Source organism: Equus caballus, chromosome 9 (genome assembly GCF_041296265.1).
Source record: "Equus caballus isolate H_3958 breed thoroughbred chromosome 9, TB-T2T, whole genome shotgun sequence".
NCBI lineage: Eukaryota > Metazoa > Chordata > Mammalia > Perissodactyla > Equidae > Equus > Equus caballus.
Genome location: NC_091692.1, coordinates 97,181,630 through 97,202,763, shown reverse-complemented (window position 1 = coordinate 97,202,763; position 21,134 = coordinate 97,181,630). Strand labels below are relative to the sequence as shown.

At 51.7% G+C, this 21,134-nt stretch overlaps 1 protein-coding gene and 2 long non-coding RNA genes across 9 annotated transcripts; 1 reads left to right on the top strand and 2 right to left on the bottom strand.

The window, feature by feature from the left end:
- Positions 1-6,704: 6,704 nt before the first annotated feature.
- Positions 6,705-8,723, bottom strand: LOC138915496 (uncharacterized). Its single transcript, XR_011421507.1, has 4 exons — positions 8,511-8,723; positions 8,280-8,323; positions 7,179-7,282; positions 6,705-7,034 (listed from the first exon to the last, which is right to left on the bottom strand). It is a non-coding gene; the product is annotated as an uncharacterized lncRNA (long non-coding RNA).
- LOC138915497 (uncharacterized) lies at positions 8,208-13,221 on the top strand. Its single transcript, XR_011421508.1, has 3 exons — positions 8,208-8,351; positions 8,531-8,607; positions 9,262-13,221. It is a non-coding gene; the product is annotated as an uncharacterized lncRNA (long non-coding RNA).
- Positions 13,222-17,029: 3,808 nt separating this feature from the next.
- Positions 17,030-21,128, bottom strand: LY6L (lymphocyte antigen 6 family member L). Of its 7 annotated transcripts, none has more exons than XR_011421505.1 (5): positions 20,759-20,885; positions 20,372-20,462; positions 20,089-20,205; positions 18,234-18,474; positions 17,606-17,746 (listed from the first exon to the last, which is right to left on the bottom strand). XR_011421505.1 is itself a non-coding variant. In XM_070221983.1 (4 exons), exons 2-4 carry the CDS (start codon positions 20,442-20,444, stop codon positions 17,520-17,522), a joined length of 417 nt encoding a protein of 138 aa, XP_070078084.1. In that variant the 5' UTR covers positions 20,445-20,462; positions 20,885-21,128; the 3' UTR covers positions 17,030-17,519. The 7 variants fall into 7 exon arrangements, 5 of the variants coding, with proteins under 5 accessions (XP_070078084.1, XP_014583607.1, XP_014583608.1 ...); XR_011421506.1 differs by having other exon boundaries at positions 17,728-17,746; positions 18,275-18,474; XM_070221983.1 differs by lacking the exon at positions 18,234-18,474 and having other exon boundaries at positions 17,030-17,746; positions 20,885-21,128.
- Between the last annotated feature and the right edge of the window lie 6 nt (positions 21,129-21,134).

Below are 21,134 nucleotides of genomic sequence, written 5' to 3'. Positions count from 1 at the left end.
GAAAAGATAGGAAATCTCAACAGAGAAATAGAAACTATAAGAGGATACAAATAGAAATTCTAGAACTAAAAAAATAAAATATTTGAACTAAAAATTTGCCAGTTGGGCTTAACAGAAGACTGGAAGTGGCAGAAGAAAGAGCTAGTAACTTGAAGATAAATTAATAGAAATTAACCAATTTGAAGAATACACAGAAAATGATAGGAAAAAAGGTACAGAGCCTCAAGGAACTGTGGAACAATATTAAAAGGTCTAACATAAATGTAATAGAGTTCCTGAAGAAGAAGAGAGAGGGAATTGTTTGGAGAAATAATGGCCAAAAATTTCCATATTTGATGAAACACATGAAATTACAAATTTAAGAAGCTCAAAAAACTCCCAAGTAGTATAAATATGGATAAAACTACATTTAGGCACAACATAGTCAAGCTGTTGACAGCCAAAGATAAGAAAATCTTGAAAGCAGCCAGAGGAAAACATATATTACTAAGCAGAGGAACAATAATACAAACGTTAGCTGACTTTTCATTAGAAAAAGTGGAGCCCAGAAGACAGTGGAGCAATACCTTTAAAGTGCTGAAAGAAGAAGTGATCTGCCCAGAATTTGATATCCAGTGAAAATATTTTTCAAGAAGGAAGGTGAAATAAATATTTTTATTGATACAATAAAACTGTGAGAATTCATTGCCAGCATACTTGCACTACAAGAAATGAAAAGTTGAAACTATAAGCCTCTCAAAAGAATACTAGTCTTTATTTTTCTTTCATACAAGCACAGAAGGATATAAATTTTGGTCAAACTACCAAACTTTGCTGCATCCCAAACATTTTGAGAAGTGATATTTCTTTCCTTCATCTGTTCTAGGTATTTAAAAAATATTTAAAATGCTCTCTTTTTAAAGGCTGTGCTAATGTGAAAGGCATTTTTTAGATTTTTACATGTGTTAAAATTGTATTTATCTCTTTTGTTATTAATTTCTAACTTAGTTGTATCTAAGTCAGAGAATATGGTCCTGAGATATTAAATAAAGAAGACTTTTAAGACCTGATAAAATCTGGACACTTTGAACAAAATCAAACTACTGGAATGCCTTGTTCAAATTTTAGTCCCAGTGAATTGCTTTCACAGAGGGAGAGCCTGAAGGAACCCATTGGACCTTTTGTTTTATGGAACATGAACTTAATACAATGAACTGTCCTCTCTCATTTCAATGAACTAACTGTAACAAACTCTTCTTTGACGTTAAATACTACATGCCAGGTGGCCCTAAAGTCTAAAGAGTTTATTGAATTTCTCAGGGAATGAAAAGTGGGTAAGGAACATTTTTGATGCCCCAATTGTTTGCTGTCTGATTCTAGTTCCACTCACATTCTCTGGAATTGAGTAAATGTTTATCTTTTCAATAGTGGTGGGGAAAGTCAGAGAAGAGCCACCCATTGCAGGCTACAGCATCAACCCAGGGGAGGAGCTAGAACAGGCCTTCTTCCCAGGCTGGACTTTACATACAGAACTGAGGAAGGGCCCCGGGAGAAGATGCAGAGAGGTGGAGTGATCAAATGCATTGTGGAGTCAGGGATGAGGGAATCGCAGATCTGAGAGTCAGAGACTCAGAGTCTTAGAAGGAGGGGAGAAGGGAGAAAGTCATGAGGTGTGTGACATAGAAAGGAGACAGAAACGTACAAACACAAATAGCAGAGAGCCACACATGCTTGCTGGGGTGGTGCAAATGGAGATCTAAGCTTCCTAGCAATCCAGGTGAAAAAGGAAGTAGGTAAGCACATACATACTCATTTACACAGACAGGTAAACACACTCGTACACACACAGACATGAACATTAAATTTATATATGGAAAACCAAAATACACACATTCACACACCTTTCATATATGCATTGTGGAAACAAATGTCAACTAACTTGGAGTAGGGCAGGCCTGTAGGGGGAGCTCTCACCCCCATCACCCATGTCAACTACACCAAAACTGGAAGAGAGGATGCTAGCATGTCTCTCAGGAAGTACAACTGCTTTACTATGAAGGAAGATTTCTCTCCCCACATGGCAATAGCCCAGCCAATGAGAAATGCCACAGCTCAGCCAATGAGAAATGCCACAGCTCAGCCAATGAGAAACACCACAGCCCAGCCAATGAGAAACGCCACAGCTCAGCCAATGAGAAACGCCACAGCCCAGCCAATGAGAAACGCCACAGCCCAGCCAATGAGAAACACTGCAGCTCAGCCAATGAGAAATGCCACAGCTCAGCCAAAGAGAAATGCCGCATCTCAGCCAATGAGAAACACTGCAGCTCAGCCAATGAGAAACACTGCAGCTCAGCCAATGAGAAACGCTGCATCTCAGCCAATGAGAAATACCTCAGCTCAGCCAATGAGAAACACTGCAGCTCAGCCAATGAGAAACACTGCAGCTCAGCCAATGAGAAATGCCGCATCTCAGCCAATGAGAAATACCTCAGCTCAGCCAATGAGAAACACTGCAGCTCAGCCAATGAGAAACACTGCAGCTCAGCCAATGAGAAATGCTGCATTTCAGCCAATGAGAAACGCCACAGCTCAGCCACTGAGAAGCCATTCTCACCCTGAACTGTTACTCTCCCCCAATGGATTTTCCTTTAGAACAACCCCTCCCTCTCCCCCTTTTTCTCTATAAAAGCAGCTCCCTTGCTTTGTTTGTTGGATTTGCCTATGGTTTGCCATAGTGTGTACATCCTGAATTGCAATTCTTTCAGCTATTCCCGAATAAACTGGCTTGAGGGTAAAATAACAGCCCAGGGGCTGGCCTGGTGGCACAGTGGTTAAGTTTGCGCATTCCTCTTCAGCGGCCCTGGGTTCGCCAGTTTGGATCTGGGGTTCAGACATGGCACCACTTGACAAGCCATGCTGTGGCAGGCGTCCCACATATAAAGTAGAGGAAGAAGGGCACGGATGTTAGCTCAGGGCCAGTCTTCCTCAGCAAAAAGAGGAGGACTGGCAGTGGATGTTACCTCAGGGCTAATCTTCCTCAAAAAAAAAAAGAAAGAAAAGAAAAAATAACAGCCGAATTTGCTTTTTAAGTTGACAGCGTGTATGTGCAGAAATTTTGTTAACAATGCTCACCCGTGCGAGGTGCAGCAAACTCTGATATTTTTTGTTCTAATGCACGTCTTTTTTTGTAGTGCTTGCTGCCCTCTAAACTGGTTTCACGACCCACACAACCTTTCTCAAACAAGGTTCTCTCCTGAACCCCAGACGTCAGACAATGATTTCCTTGGCTATTTTCCTGGTTCCCCCGAGAACGGCACGTGACTTACTAGGAGTGTGCCTCAGGACAAGAGACCACTTTCTCTGGCAGCCAGACCAAGCAAAGCTGGTGGCTGCCAATGATGCTGGGGCCCGGGTGTGCCTGGGGGGGCGCCAGGCTGCTGGGGGACAGAGCCCTGCACTTGTGAACCTGTGACCTTGTGACTTTGCAGACGCCCTTGCAGCTCTGGCAGCCAGCTCGTTCATCTGTGAAGTTGGGCTAACAGGAATCCATCACCTAGTGCAAGTGAATTCTTGGCTCCTGCTCTGTCTTACTGGAGGCTCAGTTATGGAGATTTGGTCATTTCCCAGCTGTGGTCACATGTTGGTCAGGTCCCCGCATGGTGGAGGAAGGGCCACAGTGCCCAGGAGAGACCCCTTGGTTCTCCTCTCAGTGCGTGGGGAGGAGAGGAGGCAGAAAGTTCTCCACACTTGTTCTTGACCCTCTGCAGTGCCTTTTCTGACCAAGAGGGAAGAAGGGGTGGAGGTCTGGCCAGGACTGGACTGGGGAGGGGAGAGTCTCAGCATTTGGGGAAACTGAGACGCTTCTGGAACTAGGACTTGTGGGGCCACTCCCCTCCCCTGTGCTTGTCTGTGACTCGTTTGAGCCCAAAGGTTCCCATGGGACACAGGAGACCCTGGGGAGGACGATGAGGAGCAGGGCACCCTGGGGTCCAAGCAAACACCAGTGTGCCTGACAGACTTTGGATCCCCACATGAAGGGTGACCAGAGAGAGGGTCCCCACACCCAGGGGAGCAAAGGGCTTATTGGTGGGAGGCAACCTGGGATGCCCAGGTTGTGGGCAGCTGTAGTGTGAGAGAGCAGTGGCTCTGCCCAGAACTCTCTGCTGGGTGGAGCTCCCTGTCAGGGGTAGGGGGATGGGTCCTCAGCTCTGATGATCTGGAACAATCAGAGGTGAACATGAGAGTAAGTGGAGGAAGGGGGAATGGTGGCTCTGTGACCTTCAGCCTGTGACTCTCAAAATGTTATGACCTTAACCAAGAATCAGATGCACTTTGCCTTACAGAACCATGCACACGCACACACATGCACACTTGTGTGAACAACTTTCCTCAAATAGAACTAAAGAGGCCATTCACACAGCAACGTTGAGCTGTACGATGCCTGGCGCCCTCTGACCTGTCCTGTCCTGTTCTATTGCATTGAACAAAAAGCTGATTGCTGCCAAGCAACATGACTTCAAGATGTGACACAGGTCATTTGCAAACACTGCTCCTGCCCCACAGACTCCAGGTGGGCAGTCAGGACAGCTCCCCAGGATATCCGTCCAGTTGCTCTAAACCAGTGTGCTACAGCAATGCATGTGGGGGTCACCCTTCATAATCTAGAAAAGAAGTTGAACACGTCACCCAAGATGAGTGATTTTGCTACATTTATTAGGTAAACTGGAACCAATTTTTCTAGCCATACCTGCCCACTTGGAGCATCGGTTCTCTGGTCGAGTGTCTCCAGGATCCAGGTTTTTAAGACTCGGCCCCCTGTGTGTGAGTGGGTGCCTGCTTGCCTCCTGCTGTGTCCGACTGGAGACCAAGTTCCTAGCAATGCCCAGCTGTGGCCATATCGGCTCAAGTCTCCGCATGCTTGGGAGAGGACCCAGGGCCCAAACGAGGTAGGGACGGTGACCTGGATGTTCTTTTGAGAACAGAGAGACTTGGGAAGGGCAGCAGTTGGGGGTTGTGGGGAGAGACGGAAGGGGCTTGACACTGAGGGCTGCAGCTAACTGAGAGATGGAACCCGTCCATCCCTCCCTCCATCCATCCTGTTGTCACATCTTCACTAAGAGGAATTCCCATTGATCTGTCACTCAATCGTCATTTCTTCACCACCCAGAACGCCTTCCTCATTAAGTTATGACAACTGCCATCACCTGTCTTCACCCTGCGTCCAATCCCCCCATATTCCTTGTGTGTCCCCGTGTTTATTGGCCCACGTTCCTGACCGCCTGCTGCGTGCACTTGGTGGTGGGGCTTCCCTGGGGTACGCAAACTCCAGGGCCCATGTGAGGGGCAAATGTCACCACTCAGTTCATTGGCATAGAAGGGGTGGGGCTGACCCTTTGTCAGGGTGGGGCCCCTCCTGGGTGGACTACAGGAGCTGGAACCTGCTATCCCCCAACACGGGGCAGAGAGGACGGTGAGGCTGGACCCTTTCTCAGACTTGCCAGGCTCAGGGGAAGAGCGTCAACATTGGGGGCACTGAGCCTGCACCTCCCCCATCAGGGGACCCTCACCCCAGAGAGGGTGGGTCCTGTCGCCCAGTCCACACAGAGAGGGGACTAGAGTGGGAAGCAGTCATCAAAGGGCCATGGAGAGTAGGGGGAGGGCAGGAAGGGGAGGGGTCCTCACAGCAGGGCGTGGTGGAGGCTGAGCCCCAGCTTGAGCAGGAGCCCCGCTTGCAGGGTCTAGGTGACACTGCTCACCCCAGCCTCCCTGTTGCACAGGTTGGTGGAACAGCACCTGGTGCTGGTGAAGACCATCACGTCTGCAGGAACCTGGCCCCTCTCCGGAGGGCTCCTGAAGGTGCAGGAGGTCGTGCAGCTTCTGGACATCAGTGTCTTTTGTTCCTGACCTGGGGGCGGAGGGCAGCTGGTGCTTGAAGCCAGGGCCTCCTGGCAGTGAGGAAGGAGTGGGGCTTTCCTGACGTCATGAGGGGACAGTGGTCAACCAGGCAGAACTCTGGGGCTGCAGGTCCCCTGCGTGTGAGCCCTCCGGGGCAGCCCCTGTCAGCCCAGGTCCCAGGGCATGCGGTGGGAGTTGGTATATGTGCAGAATTCGGGGGAACCAGAGATTTCCCAGCACCTGCAGGTGCCTGGTACCAGGCTTGGCCCATTCCTAACTTTTGAGTCCAGACATGACAGAGACCTTTAGAGACATCTCTGCCTGAGTCTGTCTACAGGGGTCCCTCCTGACAACCCACAAAAGGAAAGAAAAACGCCAAGCATCCCCCAAATAGAAGAAAGGGTCATTTGGGGTGGGGTAGGGGACGTCACATCAAGAGCTCCAGCATGTTTTCCAGCTGAAGCCCAACTCAGAACCCCCCAAAAGAGGCCTGAGGTTCTCCCGCGTCCCTGGGGGCACCGGGCAGTGCATGGCGGGAAGCCCCGGTGCCGAGCAGCTCCCAGCAGCCCGCCTCCCTCCTCCCGGGGGTCCACCCTGAGGGGGCTTTACTGCCACTAACGACACCCAGAGAAAGAGACAGCGCTCAGCAAGGGCCAGCTCTTCCTGGAGTCCCCCCACGCCGTGCCACCACCCCCTGGAGCGCGGAGGTGGAAGGGAAGGTAAAGGACAGGAGAAGAGCAGAGGCCGCGACCAGCTCCCCACGCGCAGGTGCAACTGCCCTTTCTGTGAGCTCCCTCTGCGGCAGCAGCCGGCGGGGGCGGGGGCGGGGGCGGGGGGTGCAGGGGAGAAGACCCCAGAGGAGAAACAGCGCTGTGCTGGCAAACCAGGTACCCGCAGAGAGAACACCCCAGCACAGGCCGGGCTAGAGGGACCCGCATCGTCGCTACCCAGGGTCTTCCCATGAAATTGAAATGAGATCCTCTAAGTTCTCCTTCTATCTGAGCCCAGTGAAAGGGCAGGGTCTCTGTGGGGCTCTGAAGGCCTCCTGGCCGGACGCCCCCCTCCGGAGCACCCCTCTCCTGAGGCCGCCCGGCCTGCAGGCTCTGTTAGGGAGTCAGAGGTCACTCCATCTTTGTCCTCTGGATGGTTCCTGCGAGCTTCAAACGGAGGGAGAAGGGAGGCCAAATGTGAGGCCCACAGACAGCAGGAGCCCCTGGAGGGAGCAGCCCTGGGAGGGAAGGGGCGGCCGAGCTGCGACGCACACCCCCACCCTCTCTGGGCCCCGCCCTGCAGGGACTCACCGTCTTTGAAGACTACATGTGGGAGAGACACAAGATGTCCTGGGGGTGCAGATGACGGGCCTGCAGTCAGAGCTGCAGACAGTGGTGGCGGTGCAGGCTGCTGTCTAGGCGGACATGGTGGAGTCGGGCTCAGCGCACACTCAGCGCATACTCAGTGCCCCCCCCCCCCCGCCACCACCCACTGAAGACGCCTGTGACCACAGGCCAACAGCTCCCCAAGTGACACCCCGACCTGAGCACACGGGCACCCTCCGGACCTGGGCCTGACAGTGACGCCTGCAGGCTGACATCACAACCCCCACCTCCCTGCAGGCTACACTGCAAAGTACACACCACACACAGGCCCAGCCGTCCTCAAGGAAACACACACACGCCACACACACATGCCACACACACATATACCACACCAGACACACCAGGCAAACCACACCACACACACCACACACACACGCCCCCCACACAGCACACCACACACCACACCAGACACACCACACAAAACACACATCACACACACACATGCTACACACACATACACCACACCAGACACACCAGGCAAACCACACCACACACACCACACACACACATGCCACACACACACACTACACCAGACACACCAGGCACACCATACAAAACACACATCACACACACACATGCCACACACACACCCCACACCAGACACACCACACACCACACCAGACACGCCACACAAAACACACACCACACACACCACATACACACGCGTGTGAACAAGCTACTGACACGCCATGCAGCCTTCACCCCACACGGAAGAGACCCACAGAGCCTGCCCTTTCAGCGCTCCCCTGTTGGCCGCACCTTTGCACACGCCAGGGCCGACCACAGGATCAGGAGGGCCCCTCTCACGGTGCGGGCAGTCAGGCCCAAGTGGGGGAGGCAGAGGAAGAGCCTTACCCAGGGCCTGCCATCCTCGACCCCTGACCTCATGCACCCCAACTCCTGCTCTCCTCCCCACCCCCTCGGTCCCACCCCTTGGACACACCCTCTGTCCCCATTTGCATAGGTCCTCCTATGCCCCCTCAGGTCCTTTGTCCCCACCTGGGCCCGAATCCCAGGGACACTCACCTGACCCCCCGGTCCTGCACCTTCCCCCAGACTTGGACTTGACCCTGATGGAGGAAAGAACCAACCCTGCTTGTGAGAAGCCTTCCTGGGGTTCTTCAGTCGGCAACCTCTGAGGCCCAGGGAGGAGGAGGGGACCGAGTCACAGCCCGGGGGGCAGGGACCTGGTCTCCCGGCCTGTGGGTCCCCCGACCTGGGCCAGCCTCAGACTCAGCTGTCAGCTGTGATGCATACTTTTTGTGTGTTTGTAATAGACCCATGGAGCAGGGCACAGCATTCAGCACCACGGAGGATACACGGAAAAGACTTGTGGGGCCACAGATGGCCGAGGGTGAGACCCGAAACCCCTGGGCTCCCGAATAGGTGGGGACCAAGGGCGGAGACAAGGGAGGACAGAGAACTGTATGAAGTTCATGTTTCATGAAACGAATGGTCCAACGGGCCCCTCAGGCTCTCCTCTGAGAAAGCAGTCACACACTCATGCGCCTGGCACTTGGTGTTCAACTGGAACTTGAACAAGACATTCTAGTACTCTGATTTTGTTCAAAGTGTCCAGATTTTATCATCTCTCAAAAGTCTTCTTTATCTCATATCTCAGGACCATGTTCTCTGACTTAGATACAATTAAGTTGGAAATCAATGACAAAAAAGATAAATACAATCTTTTCACATGTAGAAACTAAAAAGAAACGCATTTCAAATTAACACAGTCTTTAAAAAGAGAGCATCTTAAATATTTTTTTAAATACCTAGAACAGATGCACGAGGAAAATACCACGTCTCGAAATGTTTGGGGTTCAGTGACGCGTGGCAGTTTGGGCAAAGTTTATGTCCTTCTGTGCTTCTATGAAAGTAGAATGGAGACTCCTATTCTGCCGAGAGGCTTATAGTTTAGACTTTCATAGTTTAAATTTGGAAATAACTTCAGATTTATAAAAAAGTTGCGTGCAGCTATAAGAATTATTCTATATCACCCTTTACACAGATTTTCAAATTTTGACATCATACATAACCACAGTGCAATGATCAAGATCACGAAATCAACATTGATACCAGATTGTTATCTAACGTCCAGATCTTACTCCGATTTCTCCGGCTGTCGCCCAACGCCCTTCCAGTCCACCGTCCGATCTAAGGCTGTCGCTCTGCTGTCTTGCCTCCTTAGTCTCCTTCAATCTGGAACAGGCCCTCAGTCTTGATTTCTTTCGTGACCTTGGCACTTTTGAAGAGTAACGGTCAACTATTTTGTAGAAAGACTTTTCATTTGGGCTTGTTGTTTATTCATGATTAAACTCAGCTGAAGCATTTTGGCAAAAACCTCATGGAAATGTGGTTGTGATCTGCTCAGCGCATCATATCAGGCGGCACGCAATGCTGACTTGTCCCCTCACTGGTGATGTTGACGTTGATCCCTTGTTGAGGCAGCCCCTGCTAGGTTTTCCCACTGAAAAGTTACCATTTGTCCCACTGTACTTAATAAATGTCTTGTGACAGACACTTTGAAACTATGTAGATATCCTATTTCTCATCATTTCTTTGCCCACATATTTAGCGTCAACTGATGATTGTTGCCTGAAGCAATTATTACTGTGGATTTTTGCCAAATGGTGATTATGTATTTCCATCATTCTTTCTCATGGATTAGTTGGAATTCCACTGTATTTTACTCTTAGGTTTCCTATCCATATGCTGGGATTAGCTTTTTTTTTTTTTAAAGTTCACACTCCTTTGAGAAGGAAATGCTGTTTTATGGTATTTAAAAACCAAATCTGGGGCAATGCATGCTTATTGCTATGGGGATATTCCACTCAGAAGATACATATTCACACTAACACCTCTGCAGTCATCATCATGTTTCATGTTTCCTTCCGCTTCTACACTTTTTATCTCTTTTCTCCCACAGTGAGAATCCTGACTTGTAACAACATCAGTGTATTTAAGCGGTTTGATTATGAATGTCTGAGTGTGTATTTCTTTGGATTTTTGTTATCTGGAATTCATTTGGCTTCTTGGACTATAGTTTTGTGCCTTTTTCCAAAATTAGGAAATTAGCAGTCTTTATTTCTTCAAATATTTTTTCTATACCCACTCTTTGCTCTCTCCTTCTAGGACACAAATTACACAGATGTTGGACTTCTTGGTATTTCCCTGAGGCCTGTTCTTGTTTTCCCAATATCTTTTCTTTATGTTGTTCAGATTGGATAATTGCTGTGATCTATCCTCAAGTTGACTGAGTCTTTCTTTTCTCATCTTCATTCTGCTATTGAGCCCAGTTGGAGAGAGTTTTATTTTTATTATTGTATTTTTTCAGCTCCACAATTCCCATTTTTAATTCTTTACATGTTTGACTTCCTCACTGAGAGTAATCTATCCATTTATCTCAAGAGTGTTTGCCCTTAGTTGTTGGAGCATTTTTATAATAAACGCTTTAAAGACCTTGTGTGATAATTCTTAGTTGAGATTTTCCTGATCTTCTGAATAAAGAGTAATTTTGGATTATATCCTGGACATTTTGAATATTATGTTATGAGACACTGAACCCTATTTCCATCTTTTGGAGAATGTTGATACTTTTGTTTTAGCAGGCAATCGACTTGGCAGTTGGGCTTACGCTGCAAATGCAGATCAACCTTCTGTGGGTTGCGGCTTCCATTTCAGTTCAGTTTTCGGAGACCTTGCAGTGGTTGGGTGGCCAATGGCCAGTCTGATACCTTAGTGGGGGTCAATCCCACAGGTCAGTTCTCACGGTCTGTGTGTTCATGTATGCACAGCTCAGGAGTGAGCCTGGGTTTTCATACACACATTTACGTGCTTTCTTTCCCAAGCTCCTCAGTCGCTGCTGTCTCTCGGGCACTCTGTAGTTACTTGGCATTCATCTTTTCGGTCATCTAGCCAGAAAGCTGGATCTTAGTTATTCCACACTGCCACATACTTCCCACTCCTGCCACCACATCTGGGGTCATGAAAAGTGGGAAGAGGTAGAGAGAAAAAAGCCAGTGGGTTTTACCTCACCCCCTGGGGTCACAGCTCCTCTGACTGGAGAGGCAAGTTCCCTTCTCTCAGAACGTTAGCATCTGCAGGCTGCAGTGGCGGCTGCTGTAGCTGCTGCTTTTCCCGCTCACTGAGTGAGATCCAGAGGGGGTTTCTTGGAGCTCTTCTGTCCGTTCCAGGATCCACTGCCAGGTGTGGGCTGTCTTGAGTCACGTCCAGAGAATAGCAGAGGAAATGAAAAGGGAAAACTTACCACCAGTTTGCTGGCATGCCAGATTTCTGTCTTATTCCCCAATCTTTCTGCTACTATTTTCTGTTCACAGTCCTTGCATAGCTTCTCCATGGATTTCACTGAGGTTTTATAGCTGTATTCGGTGGGAGAGACGTGGGTGGGAGACAACGTCTATTCCGTCGGACCCTGAGCCAGAAGCAGCCTCGACCCCCTGCCCATCAGCCCTGCAGCAGGTGCTGGACCATCTTCCTTGGCACCATTTAGTTTGAATTTCTTTCACAAGTGAAAGCAAACATATTTTCTTACGTTTAGTGGTATTTTATATCATTTTTGTTAATTTTTTTCGTACTTTGCTCATATTTGCTATCAAGCTTTTGGCCTTCCCCCCTCCTTCATTTTTCAAAGAGTTCTTTACGGCCCTGGAGGGGGGAGCATCCCAGAGAAAATCTTTATATTTTTGTGTAGTCAAATTAATCTCTCTTTTCTCTTCCTGCGTTTGGATTTTGAATTATACTTAGGAAGCCTTTCTCCATGTCCAGGCTATAAGATAGTCACGTATCATTTCTTTGGGTGTTTGTACAGTGGGAGCTGTTGAATGTTGTGGTTATTCTCATGGATGACGTACAGATGTGTGTGCATAGGTCCAATTTTGACTTTTTCCAAATAGTCATTCATTTGTTCACATACCAATTATTTTTAAAATTTCCTCTTCGAGCCAGTGTCTTGAGGTTCCTCCTGTCATGCAATAGATTTACATACGCTCTTGGGTATATTTCCGGTCTTTCTACTCTACTTCACTCGATTCTCCATTCACATAATATTAAAGTACCGTTTACATTTTTGGGGGTTTTTTTTAGTATGATTTCACTTCTGGTAGTACTCATTTCCCCAAAACTCTATGTTTTTTCCAGAGTTTTCCTAACTAATCTTGAATATGTATATATTTTTTAATCTTGAATATTTTTGTTTACATATCTTTCAACTTGTTCAGTTCAAGAAAAAAACGCATGATTTTTGCGGTAATAACATTAAATTTAAAAAAGTACAAAGAGAGAACTGACGTTTTAATGACATTTAGAGTCGTCAGATCCAAGAACAAGGAGCATCTTTACGATTATTCGAGGCTACTTTCACATCTCTCAGGAGTGTATTGAAATTTCCTCCTTTAATGCCACAACTAGAAGGACCCGCAACTAAGGTATACAACTATGTACCAGGGGGGATTGGGGGAGATAAAGCAGGAAAAAAAAAAAAAGGATTGGCCACAGTTGTTAAAAAAGAACAAACAGAAATTTCCTCCTTTAGATTTCTGCATACTTTTGGTCAGATTTATTTTTAAGTGTTAGCTGTCTTGTCCCCATTTGTAAGTGAGATTTTCTCTCCCCTCATGCTCTAGTTGGCCGTCGCTTGTACGTGAATTGGCTATTGATTTCCATTTTAATCTTATATTCTACCAGCTCCTTGAAGGATTTGATCGGTTTTGCTGGCCTTCACACGGATCCTCTCGGGTTCTTGAGATAAGCTATCAAATTAGCTGCAAACGGAGACTGTACTTTTCCCAATGCTCCTCTCCCTAATTGTCTTCTCTCGTTCACTTTCATTTGCTCGTGTCTCCTGTACAGCATTGAAAGCAGTGACGACAGGGGCCGTCCTTCGTCAGGCCCGGCAGGGCCGCACCCGGTGCCTCCCCCAGCGAAGGGCCTGGCTGCACGGCCGATACACACACAGCCATGTTCTTGTATAATATGCTAGTGAATTTGCTCTCCTAATATCTTATTTGATTTAAGATCGTTGCACTGATACACAAAAATGCTACAATTTCCTTTTTTCTGTCATTATCGTCAGGTTTAGCTATCAATGTGTACTTGCTTTGTAAAAGGAACTTGCAAGTTTCACTTCTTGGATCCAATGTGGCACACCGTGTTTTCATGAGGAAATACTTCGTTTCGTCTGAATTTTCAAACTGACTCCACACAGGTATGCAAGGGGTCTCTTGTGAGAATTCCATCAACTTTACTGAAGTGTGATTTACATACAATAAAAGCATCCCTTTTTTAAGTGGACAGTTCAATGAGTTTTGACAAATTTATACACCCCTAAACCACCACCACACTTAGGATACAGAACACCCGCCTGGACGCCGTCAACGCCCCGGGGCCTCCTTGCGCGGCCCCCAGGACTCTGCATTCACCCTCTAGTTCCCACCCCTGAACTGTGCACCCGCCTCGCCAGAACGTCCCCCTCATCCACGCAGCTTATCTGTATTTCCTTCTTGCTCATTCGCGATCTCAATGCCGCCACCCTTCTGTGAGTCTGTCGGCTTTGTGGATCTTCTCTGTGTGATTTTGGTTTACTGTTTCACTAAACAATATTTTCAGTGTAATTTTGGTTCTTTTGGTTTGATCTGCTTTCTCCAGGTTCCAGATTTAAACACAAAGCTTGCTAATTCTCAATCCCTCTTCTCTTCTAACGTGAGGTTTTAGTCTATCCGTTTTCCTCACAGTGCCACTTTTATTTTAAAATAAAAGTTTGTACTAATTTTCCACTACTGTTCAGTTCAAGGAGTTTAAAAAATTCTCAGAATTTCTTCTTCAATAGATGAACAATCAAAATGTAACAATTTAATTTCCAAATATTTGGGATTTTAAAGTTTATCTTCTTTGTTATAAACATTTAATTTCAATTGATACGGTCAGGGAACATGGCCCCTGGGATAATTTACTGCTAAATGATATGAATGATAAAAATCTGGACATTTAGAACAAAATGAGAGCACTGGACTGCCCTGTTCAAGGTCCAGCAGAACGGGCTGGGGTGGCCGGTGCGCTCAGAGGGCGGGGCAGGGGGAGGAACAGAAACCATGGAGACACTGGGCCATCTGACTCTCCTGCGGAGAGCTAACCGTTAACTGTGGCAGTAACGGGGACCTGTCTGATTCGCCATCTGTACCAGGGACTCGGCAGTCTGGAGAACGGAGTGTTGGGTGTGTTTTCGAGGACAGGGGCAGTGGAGCCCTACAGGGGATGCCCCCACGGCCAGCTGTTCCTTGCTACATCATCACAACCCCACGTGCTGCCGTCTGGCTGCTCTCCAAGTGCCCCCGAGAGCCTCATCCTCACGTGGGGGTCTGCGTAGGGACCCCCAGCTCTGTCAGGGGATGGGGACCTGAGACAGGAAGAGGGCAGGAGTTTTTCCCCAGGTTTAGCCCTGCACACAGAACCAACAGAGGTCAAGAAAGGCAGAAATTATGGATGCTGAGTCACCAGATCCATTTTGTAGTTGAAGAGTTAAGGCAGCAAGACACAGGAGAATTGGAAACACACTGTCATGGGGAGGTGAGGCAGAAGAAGGGCAAGGCTGGGCGTGACCCAGAATGGATGCGGAGCTGACAGATGCGACCATCTCTGTGAACTTAGACCCTCGCTGGGGGCGGGGCTTGTGGCCGGATCTGAGGTTCCTAGCAGTGAATGTAAAAAAGAACCCAACCCCAAAGAATCACCCCAAACTCCTGGAACCAATGAATGTGTGTAGCAATGCCCGCTGCAGGATCACACCCAGCGTTCACTGCCGCCCCGTGGCTTCCATGTGTTGCTCATGGGGAAGGAGGAGGGCCGAAGTGTCCAGGAGGGGTTGGGACAGTGACCTGGCATTGTGTTAGGTCAGAGGGACTTGAGGAAGCTGAGTGGTTGGGTGAGAAACAGAGGGCCCCACTAGGGGTGGGCTCCATCTTCCTCATTGTCCTTGATCGTCCCTTCTTTTTTTTTGAGGAAGATTAGACCTGAGCTAACATCTGCTGCCAATCCTCCTCTTTTTTGCTGAGGAAGACTGGCCCTGAGCTAACATCTGTGCCCATCTTCCTCTGTTTTATGTGGGATGCCGGCCACAGCATGGCTTGACAAGTGGTGCATAGGTCTGCACCCAGGAACCGAACCGGTGAACCCTGGGCTGCCAAATCGGAACATGAGAACTTAACCACTGTGCCACCAGGCTGGCCCCATTGATGGTCCCTTCTGTGGTCACTCAGCACCACATGCTCAGCCCTCATTAAGCTTTTATTCATTGCTCAAGAATGCCTATCTCATTAGAGTCTGGACCATTTGGTTATCACTCATCTCCATCCTCCCCTCGCTTCTTCTTCATTTACTCACTTATCCGTTTATTCAGCAGTTCCTGATTTCCAGCTGACAGGCTGTCCTGAAGAGCCTGCAATCCTGGTGTCCTGTCCAGAGGGAGGACCAGGATTCCCAGCTCCAAAAGGGTCCTTTTCATGGAGAGGGAAGCAGAGAGCAGCTGCTGCAGCGGGCCATGGGGAGACAGGGTGTGATGGCCCTGACGCAGCACGGGTACCACCCAGACCACACACACATCCTTCCTGGGAAGGCGCAGCTCCTAGGCAAGACTCCTGATTCCCGTGCAAACACCACGTGGTCATCTCGCCTCAGCAGAGCCTTGCCGGCTGGCCGAAGCTCAGGGAATCAGAGCTTCCTGATGCCCCAGTGTGCCAGGGACCCTGTCTGGGGAGATGGGAGCAGTAGATGGGGACAGGCCTGCCCGGCCAGCCCAGGGGCCTGGATGGGGTTTAAATTCAGCGTGAAAATTTACAACCGCAGTGAAGGGGAGAGAGGTCCCACTCCAGGATGGGAATTCTGGGACTCTCACGGGTGAGCTCCTGGCGACTCCAGGGGTCTCCTTGGCACAGAGGGGTGCCAAGGTCCAGTGTCATCCTGAACCCACAAAAGCCCTGGAGCAACAAGGCCTCCCGCAGTCCATGGGGAAATGATGAGGAGATGGAGACCGGGGACGGGAGTAAGATGAGGGGACACTACGCAGCCCCTAGGTGGGCAGGCCTGAGGAGCCAGGAGTGGGGAACAGGTGTGGACCCGGCACTGGCCCGCGTTCTGGGGGATGTGCTGCCTGACGATGCTGCCCCCACCCACAGACTTCCCTCCTTGTCCCCAAGGCCCAGGGTCCCACTCTTGGCCCCCATCCTCCAGGAAGTCCCCCTGGATGGCCTGTGGGTGCCCCAGTTCAGCCTGGACAGCCCTGAGCTGGTTGTCAGTTCCGCCGGTCCCAACCTGTACCCCTCACCTGGGTGACCTCCCTCAGGCCAGGCACAGGGCTGTCCTGGGTGCCTCCAGCCCTTCCCTGCCCATTGGGCCTCACCTCCTCCAACTGAGCTGCCAAACAAACACCAGTCCCCTCGGCCTCACTGCCAAGTTGTCCCCTTCCAGCATCTCCCACATGCCACTGGCCTAGACAGGCAGCTCCGAACTCTGTCATGTGCCCCGACCCTGACCTGCCAGTCCCTCTCTCCCACCTCCACACAGTGGCCAGCTGGCCCTGCTGAGGACCCGGACTTGAGACTGTGACTCCTGCTTACCCTGCGCTGGTCCCAGGACGCAGGGGCCATCCCTGAGATTGCCTGGCCATGGCCCAGATGGACAGTTTTGTCCAGAGTCTACTGAGAGCTGGGCTGGAGGGACACAGTCTGGGCACGGTGAGTGGAGGTCGAGGAAGGAACAGGCAGGAGGCGGAGCAAAGAGTTTATTGTCTCTGGAAGGAGTGAGGGTCATGGTCTCACACCAGTGGACACCTGCAGCGTGACTCTGCCTGGGCCCCATGGATGGAGGTGGCTGAGAGAGTGGAGGGGGCTGCCCAAGGTCACAGAGCAAGCTGGAGCCAGAGCGAGGGCAGGAGCCACCCTCTGCATGCCTGGACTCTTCCTGCCCCTCACAGGGCATTGAACAGCCCATTCAGGGCAAGGGACCTGACACAGTTTGCTGTCACCCCAAACTGGGAAACACCTGTCTCTTGCCAGGGCAGCTGAGGCTCAGCTTGGGCTGTGTGAGCAAAGCGCCCTTGCCAAGGATGAGAGAGGTGGCCAGGTCCTAGGTGGAGGCAAAGGCACCTTTCGCACCCCCTCAGAGAGGGAATGTCCACCCCAGTGTCTCCAAGGATGGAGCCAGGACAGAGGTGGGAGGTGGGAGGATGGGGGGGCCTGCAGGCTTGGGAAAAGGTGCTCACAGCAGGGCCCAGAGGAGGCTGAGGCCCACCTGGAGCAGAAACCCCATCTGCAGAGCCCAGGGCCTCCCCTGGGAGGCGAGCGCCCTGTTGCAGAGGTTTCTGGAACAGCACTTCCTGGTGATGCTGTTGACCACCCCAGGATTCAGGACCCACTTAAACATCATGTTGGTGTTGGGGCACCTGGGAGCACAGTGCTTGCTGAGGAAGAACCCCTTCACTGAATCTGCGGAAGAAAGAAGACGGGAGGTGCCCCTGAGGCTCCGGGAGGGAGGACTCTGCTGTTACAAGGACAGGCGGGGGTGGAGGGGGGGGTGGGGGGGGCGGGGGGGGCCGGGTGCTCTTGAGGTGGGCAGCGAATGCCAGAACTAAACCTCAGAATCATGGAACTGTTGGCCCCTCAAGGGCTACAGATACCACCCCTGACCCTTTCACAGGGCTGGCGCTGCAGAGCAGTGGGAGCATGGCTGCCCAAGGTCACCTTCGAGGTCACAACAAAGACAGGGTCTAGGACTGCTGGCCCTGGTGGGGGCTCTTCCCTGAAGCCACCCATGGTCTGGACCACCCTGGCCAGCCCAGGGGCCTGTGAGTCTCTGAGAGACAGGGTGAAGCAGGGCAGAGGGGACAGGGGCTGGGAGCCACAGAGAACCTGTGGGACACTCAGCCTGGGCTTGGCCATCTCCCCACCGTTCACCCAAGGACGTGGCAGAGACCTTCAGAGGAACCCCTGGAGGAATGCAAAACTCAGAACAACCCGAACTGTAGGAGAAAATCCGCTCGTGGGTGGCATCCACCTCTTCTGTTGTATGACGTTGTGTTGCGTGCGTTGTGCAGCACTGTAATTTGTTGCGTTGATTACGTGACGACGTATTCTACGATAATCGTATTCTATGATGTTATGTCCTCTCAAAGGCTACGAAGAATGCTGCTCAGTGGCACATGGCTTAGAAGAGCCTGAAGGTGGGAAAGAGCATGCCTCTTCCTCCAGGAAGCCTCCAGGGCCCAACCTTTAGCAGCTGCCGCCTGTCTGCAGTAGTCAGGGTGGGGATCTCAGGCAAGGTCAGGGCACAAGGGGAGGGACCCCCTGAAGGGAGCCCTCATCACTGCCCACTCCCTGCATGGAGGACCGCCATCACACTCCCTCCAGCTACCGCCTTCCAGGCCCGGAAACTAGAAACACGATGCTCGGGTGGAGCCAAAGATAAAGGCAACCGCGCTGAAAGAACAACAGGACGGGGAGCCTCAGATCGCGTTCAAGCAAAGGCTGACTTGCCCTCCTCATGCGCAAAGTTCTCTATGGCGGCGAGGAGGAGGGGGAGGCCTCCTGAGGGGCACCATGGGAAAGGGTCACCATGGAGATGAGGGTCAGACTGTGGAGGAGGGGCTGGGCCTCCCTCCGTGTACAACGCCACCTTGAAATGTCTTTTTCTGGCCACTCACTCTTCGTCTATTTTGTATGTGGGATGCAGCCACAGCATGGCTTGACAGCGGTGTGTGGGTCAGTGAACGGGTTCCAGGCAGGAACTCCAGGCCACTGAAGTAGAGCGTGCAAACTTAACCACTACGCCACCGGGCCGGTCCTCTTGAAATGTCTTTTTAACCCACCAGAAAGGTAATGGGGAAAGGAACCGATGGGCCACAATGCTGGGGTGAGCTGGGCCTGGTGAGTGGAGCAGTCCTGCATGGGGCACCGTGGCAGACGCCAGTGCCGCAGCAGGGGCCACAGCCTCAAGGGCGCCTGCGTTTCTCACTGGCTCGTCCGCTTTACAGGTTTACCTCCAGGAAGCCCAGTCATGCAACATATATTTTCTTGCATCATTTCTGGAAAATCAGGACCTGAGGTTCATTATAGGGAGCAGATCAAATGAATGATGCTCCAGCCAGGCCCCTAGGACGTGCAGCCACAGAGAGGAGGCAGCTCTGCTGGCGCTGGCAGGTCCCGGGGACCTGGAACCACCTGGCTAGAATCAGCAAACTGTGATTGTGCCTTCTCGGGAGAACAGATGGGTCTCTCCAGCTCCAGCTCTCTCTAGACATCTGTATCATTTCACAGCATCGCTGGAGGTTTGCTGGGTGACATTTCAGTGCGGCTGGGGAATGTGTTCAGGTTTTACTTTATGATCTTCTCTAAGGCTTGTTTTTAAGTGAAGTCTTATCTCTTCAGCCCCACAGTCAGCCACGTGGACGTGGGGCCAGGTGGGCAGCCATGGGACACCAGGTGGCCCAGGTGCAGCCTGCTTGGCTGACCCTCCTCTCCACGGCCACCCCTCTGGCTGTCCTGCCCTCCCTGTAAGTTCAGTGACACCAGAGCTGCTGCCCTGCTGGCTATCCCTAGGGGAGTGACACTTAAGAACCAGAACCTCAACAGGAGGAGAAGGAGCAGCCCAAATTCAGAGTCCGCGGCCATTCCGCCTGGGGTCCAGTGGGAGGAGAGAGCACGAGGTGCTGTCAGAGCGATGGGTCTCAGGGCGCCCCGGCCCCGGCCCAACCCTGCGAAGAGCCCAAGGGTCCAGGGCGGGTCCCAGAGGCTGCGGCACCAGCCCCTTCCCTGGGTGCCCAGGGACTCACCAAGGTTGACGAACACCTCGTTGGAGACGCAGACCTGGTCTGTGGAGTTGCACACGGTGGGCTCGCACGACGCCGGGCTGGAGACTTTGAAGCACTGGTAGCAGCTCAGCTTCAGACCTGTGGGGCGGCCACGGGCCTGGGTGGAGCGGGCTGCGCACCTGACCCGGGCGCGAGGCGCGCCTCTGAAGGCGCGCGTAAGAAATGCGGCGCAAAGAGCCCCAGCGCCCCGCCGGAGCGCCCTGCAGCCCACTAGAGGCGCGGTCTCGCCCAGCTCGCCCCTTACCTGGCTTTGCTGAACCTCCACCAAACTCCGCAGACACCAGCAAAGCCCAGAGGCCTAGAACCAGCCCCTCCATGATGCCAGACGGCTCAGCCTGAGGGGGTGGGGTGGAGCAGAGAAGGAGGCTTCACCCCAGCACATCCCGGACTCCCTGAGCCACAGCTCCCCTCCCCTCGGTGGTCCCGCCTCCCTGGACCCTCCTCATTCCATGCCCTTCAGATCCTGGTTCTCTCGGGACCCTCCTCCCAGCCCCTCCCCTCCGCCAGGCTGCAGGGAGCTGGGCCCTTTGAGAAGAGTCAGCCCGGGACGGGAGGGTGTAGGGGCCTCCCAGCCCCTCCTCAGCAGCTCCTGCTCTGGGCAGGGTCCCCTGGGCTCCCTGAGGACGGCAACCTCAGCCTCTAGCCACCTCCTACTGGAGCAGAAGCAGGGCAGGGACTGCATCTCCCCTGCCCGTCCACCCCCGGGGCAGCCTCAGCCCAGGTCAGCTCTGATGGCCCTTCTCGCCCTGTGACAGACCGTGTGCAGCAGGGCTCCCCCCTACCGTTGGCGCCCTGGGGACTTGGGATCAGGTTGCGTCCCTGCCTCAGGGGCACTCGGATGGCTGAAACAGAGACGTTCCTTCCCTGAGGGGTAGCAGGAAGTGGTCTGATGCTGGAGGTGGAGGAGAGGGCCGGAGGGCTTCAAGGGGGAGGAGGGATCATTGGAGCTGGAGAGCAGGTGATGTGTGGACAATGAGGTGAAGCAAAGGCAGCCCAGTGGGTGAACG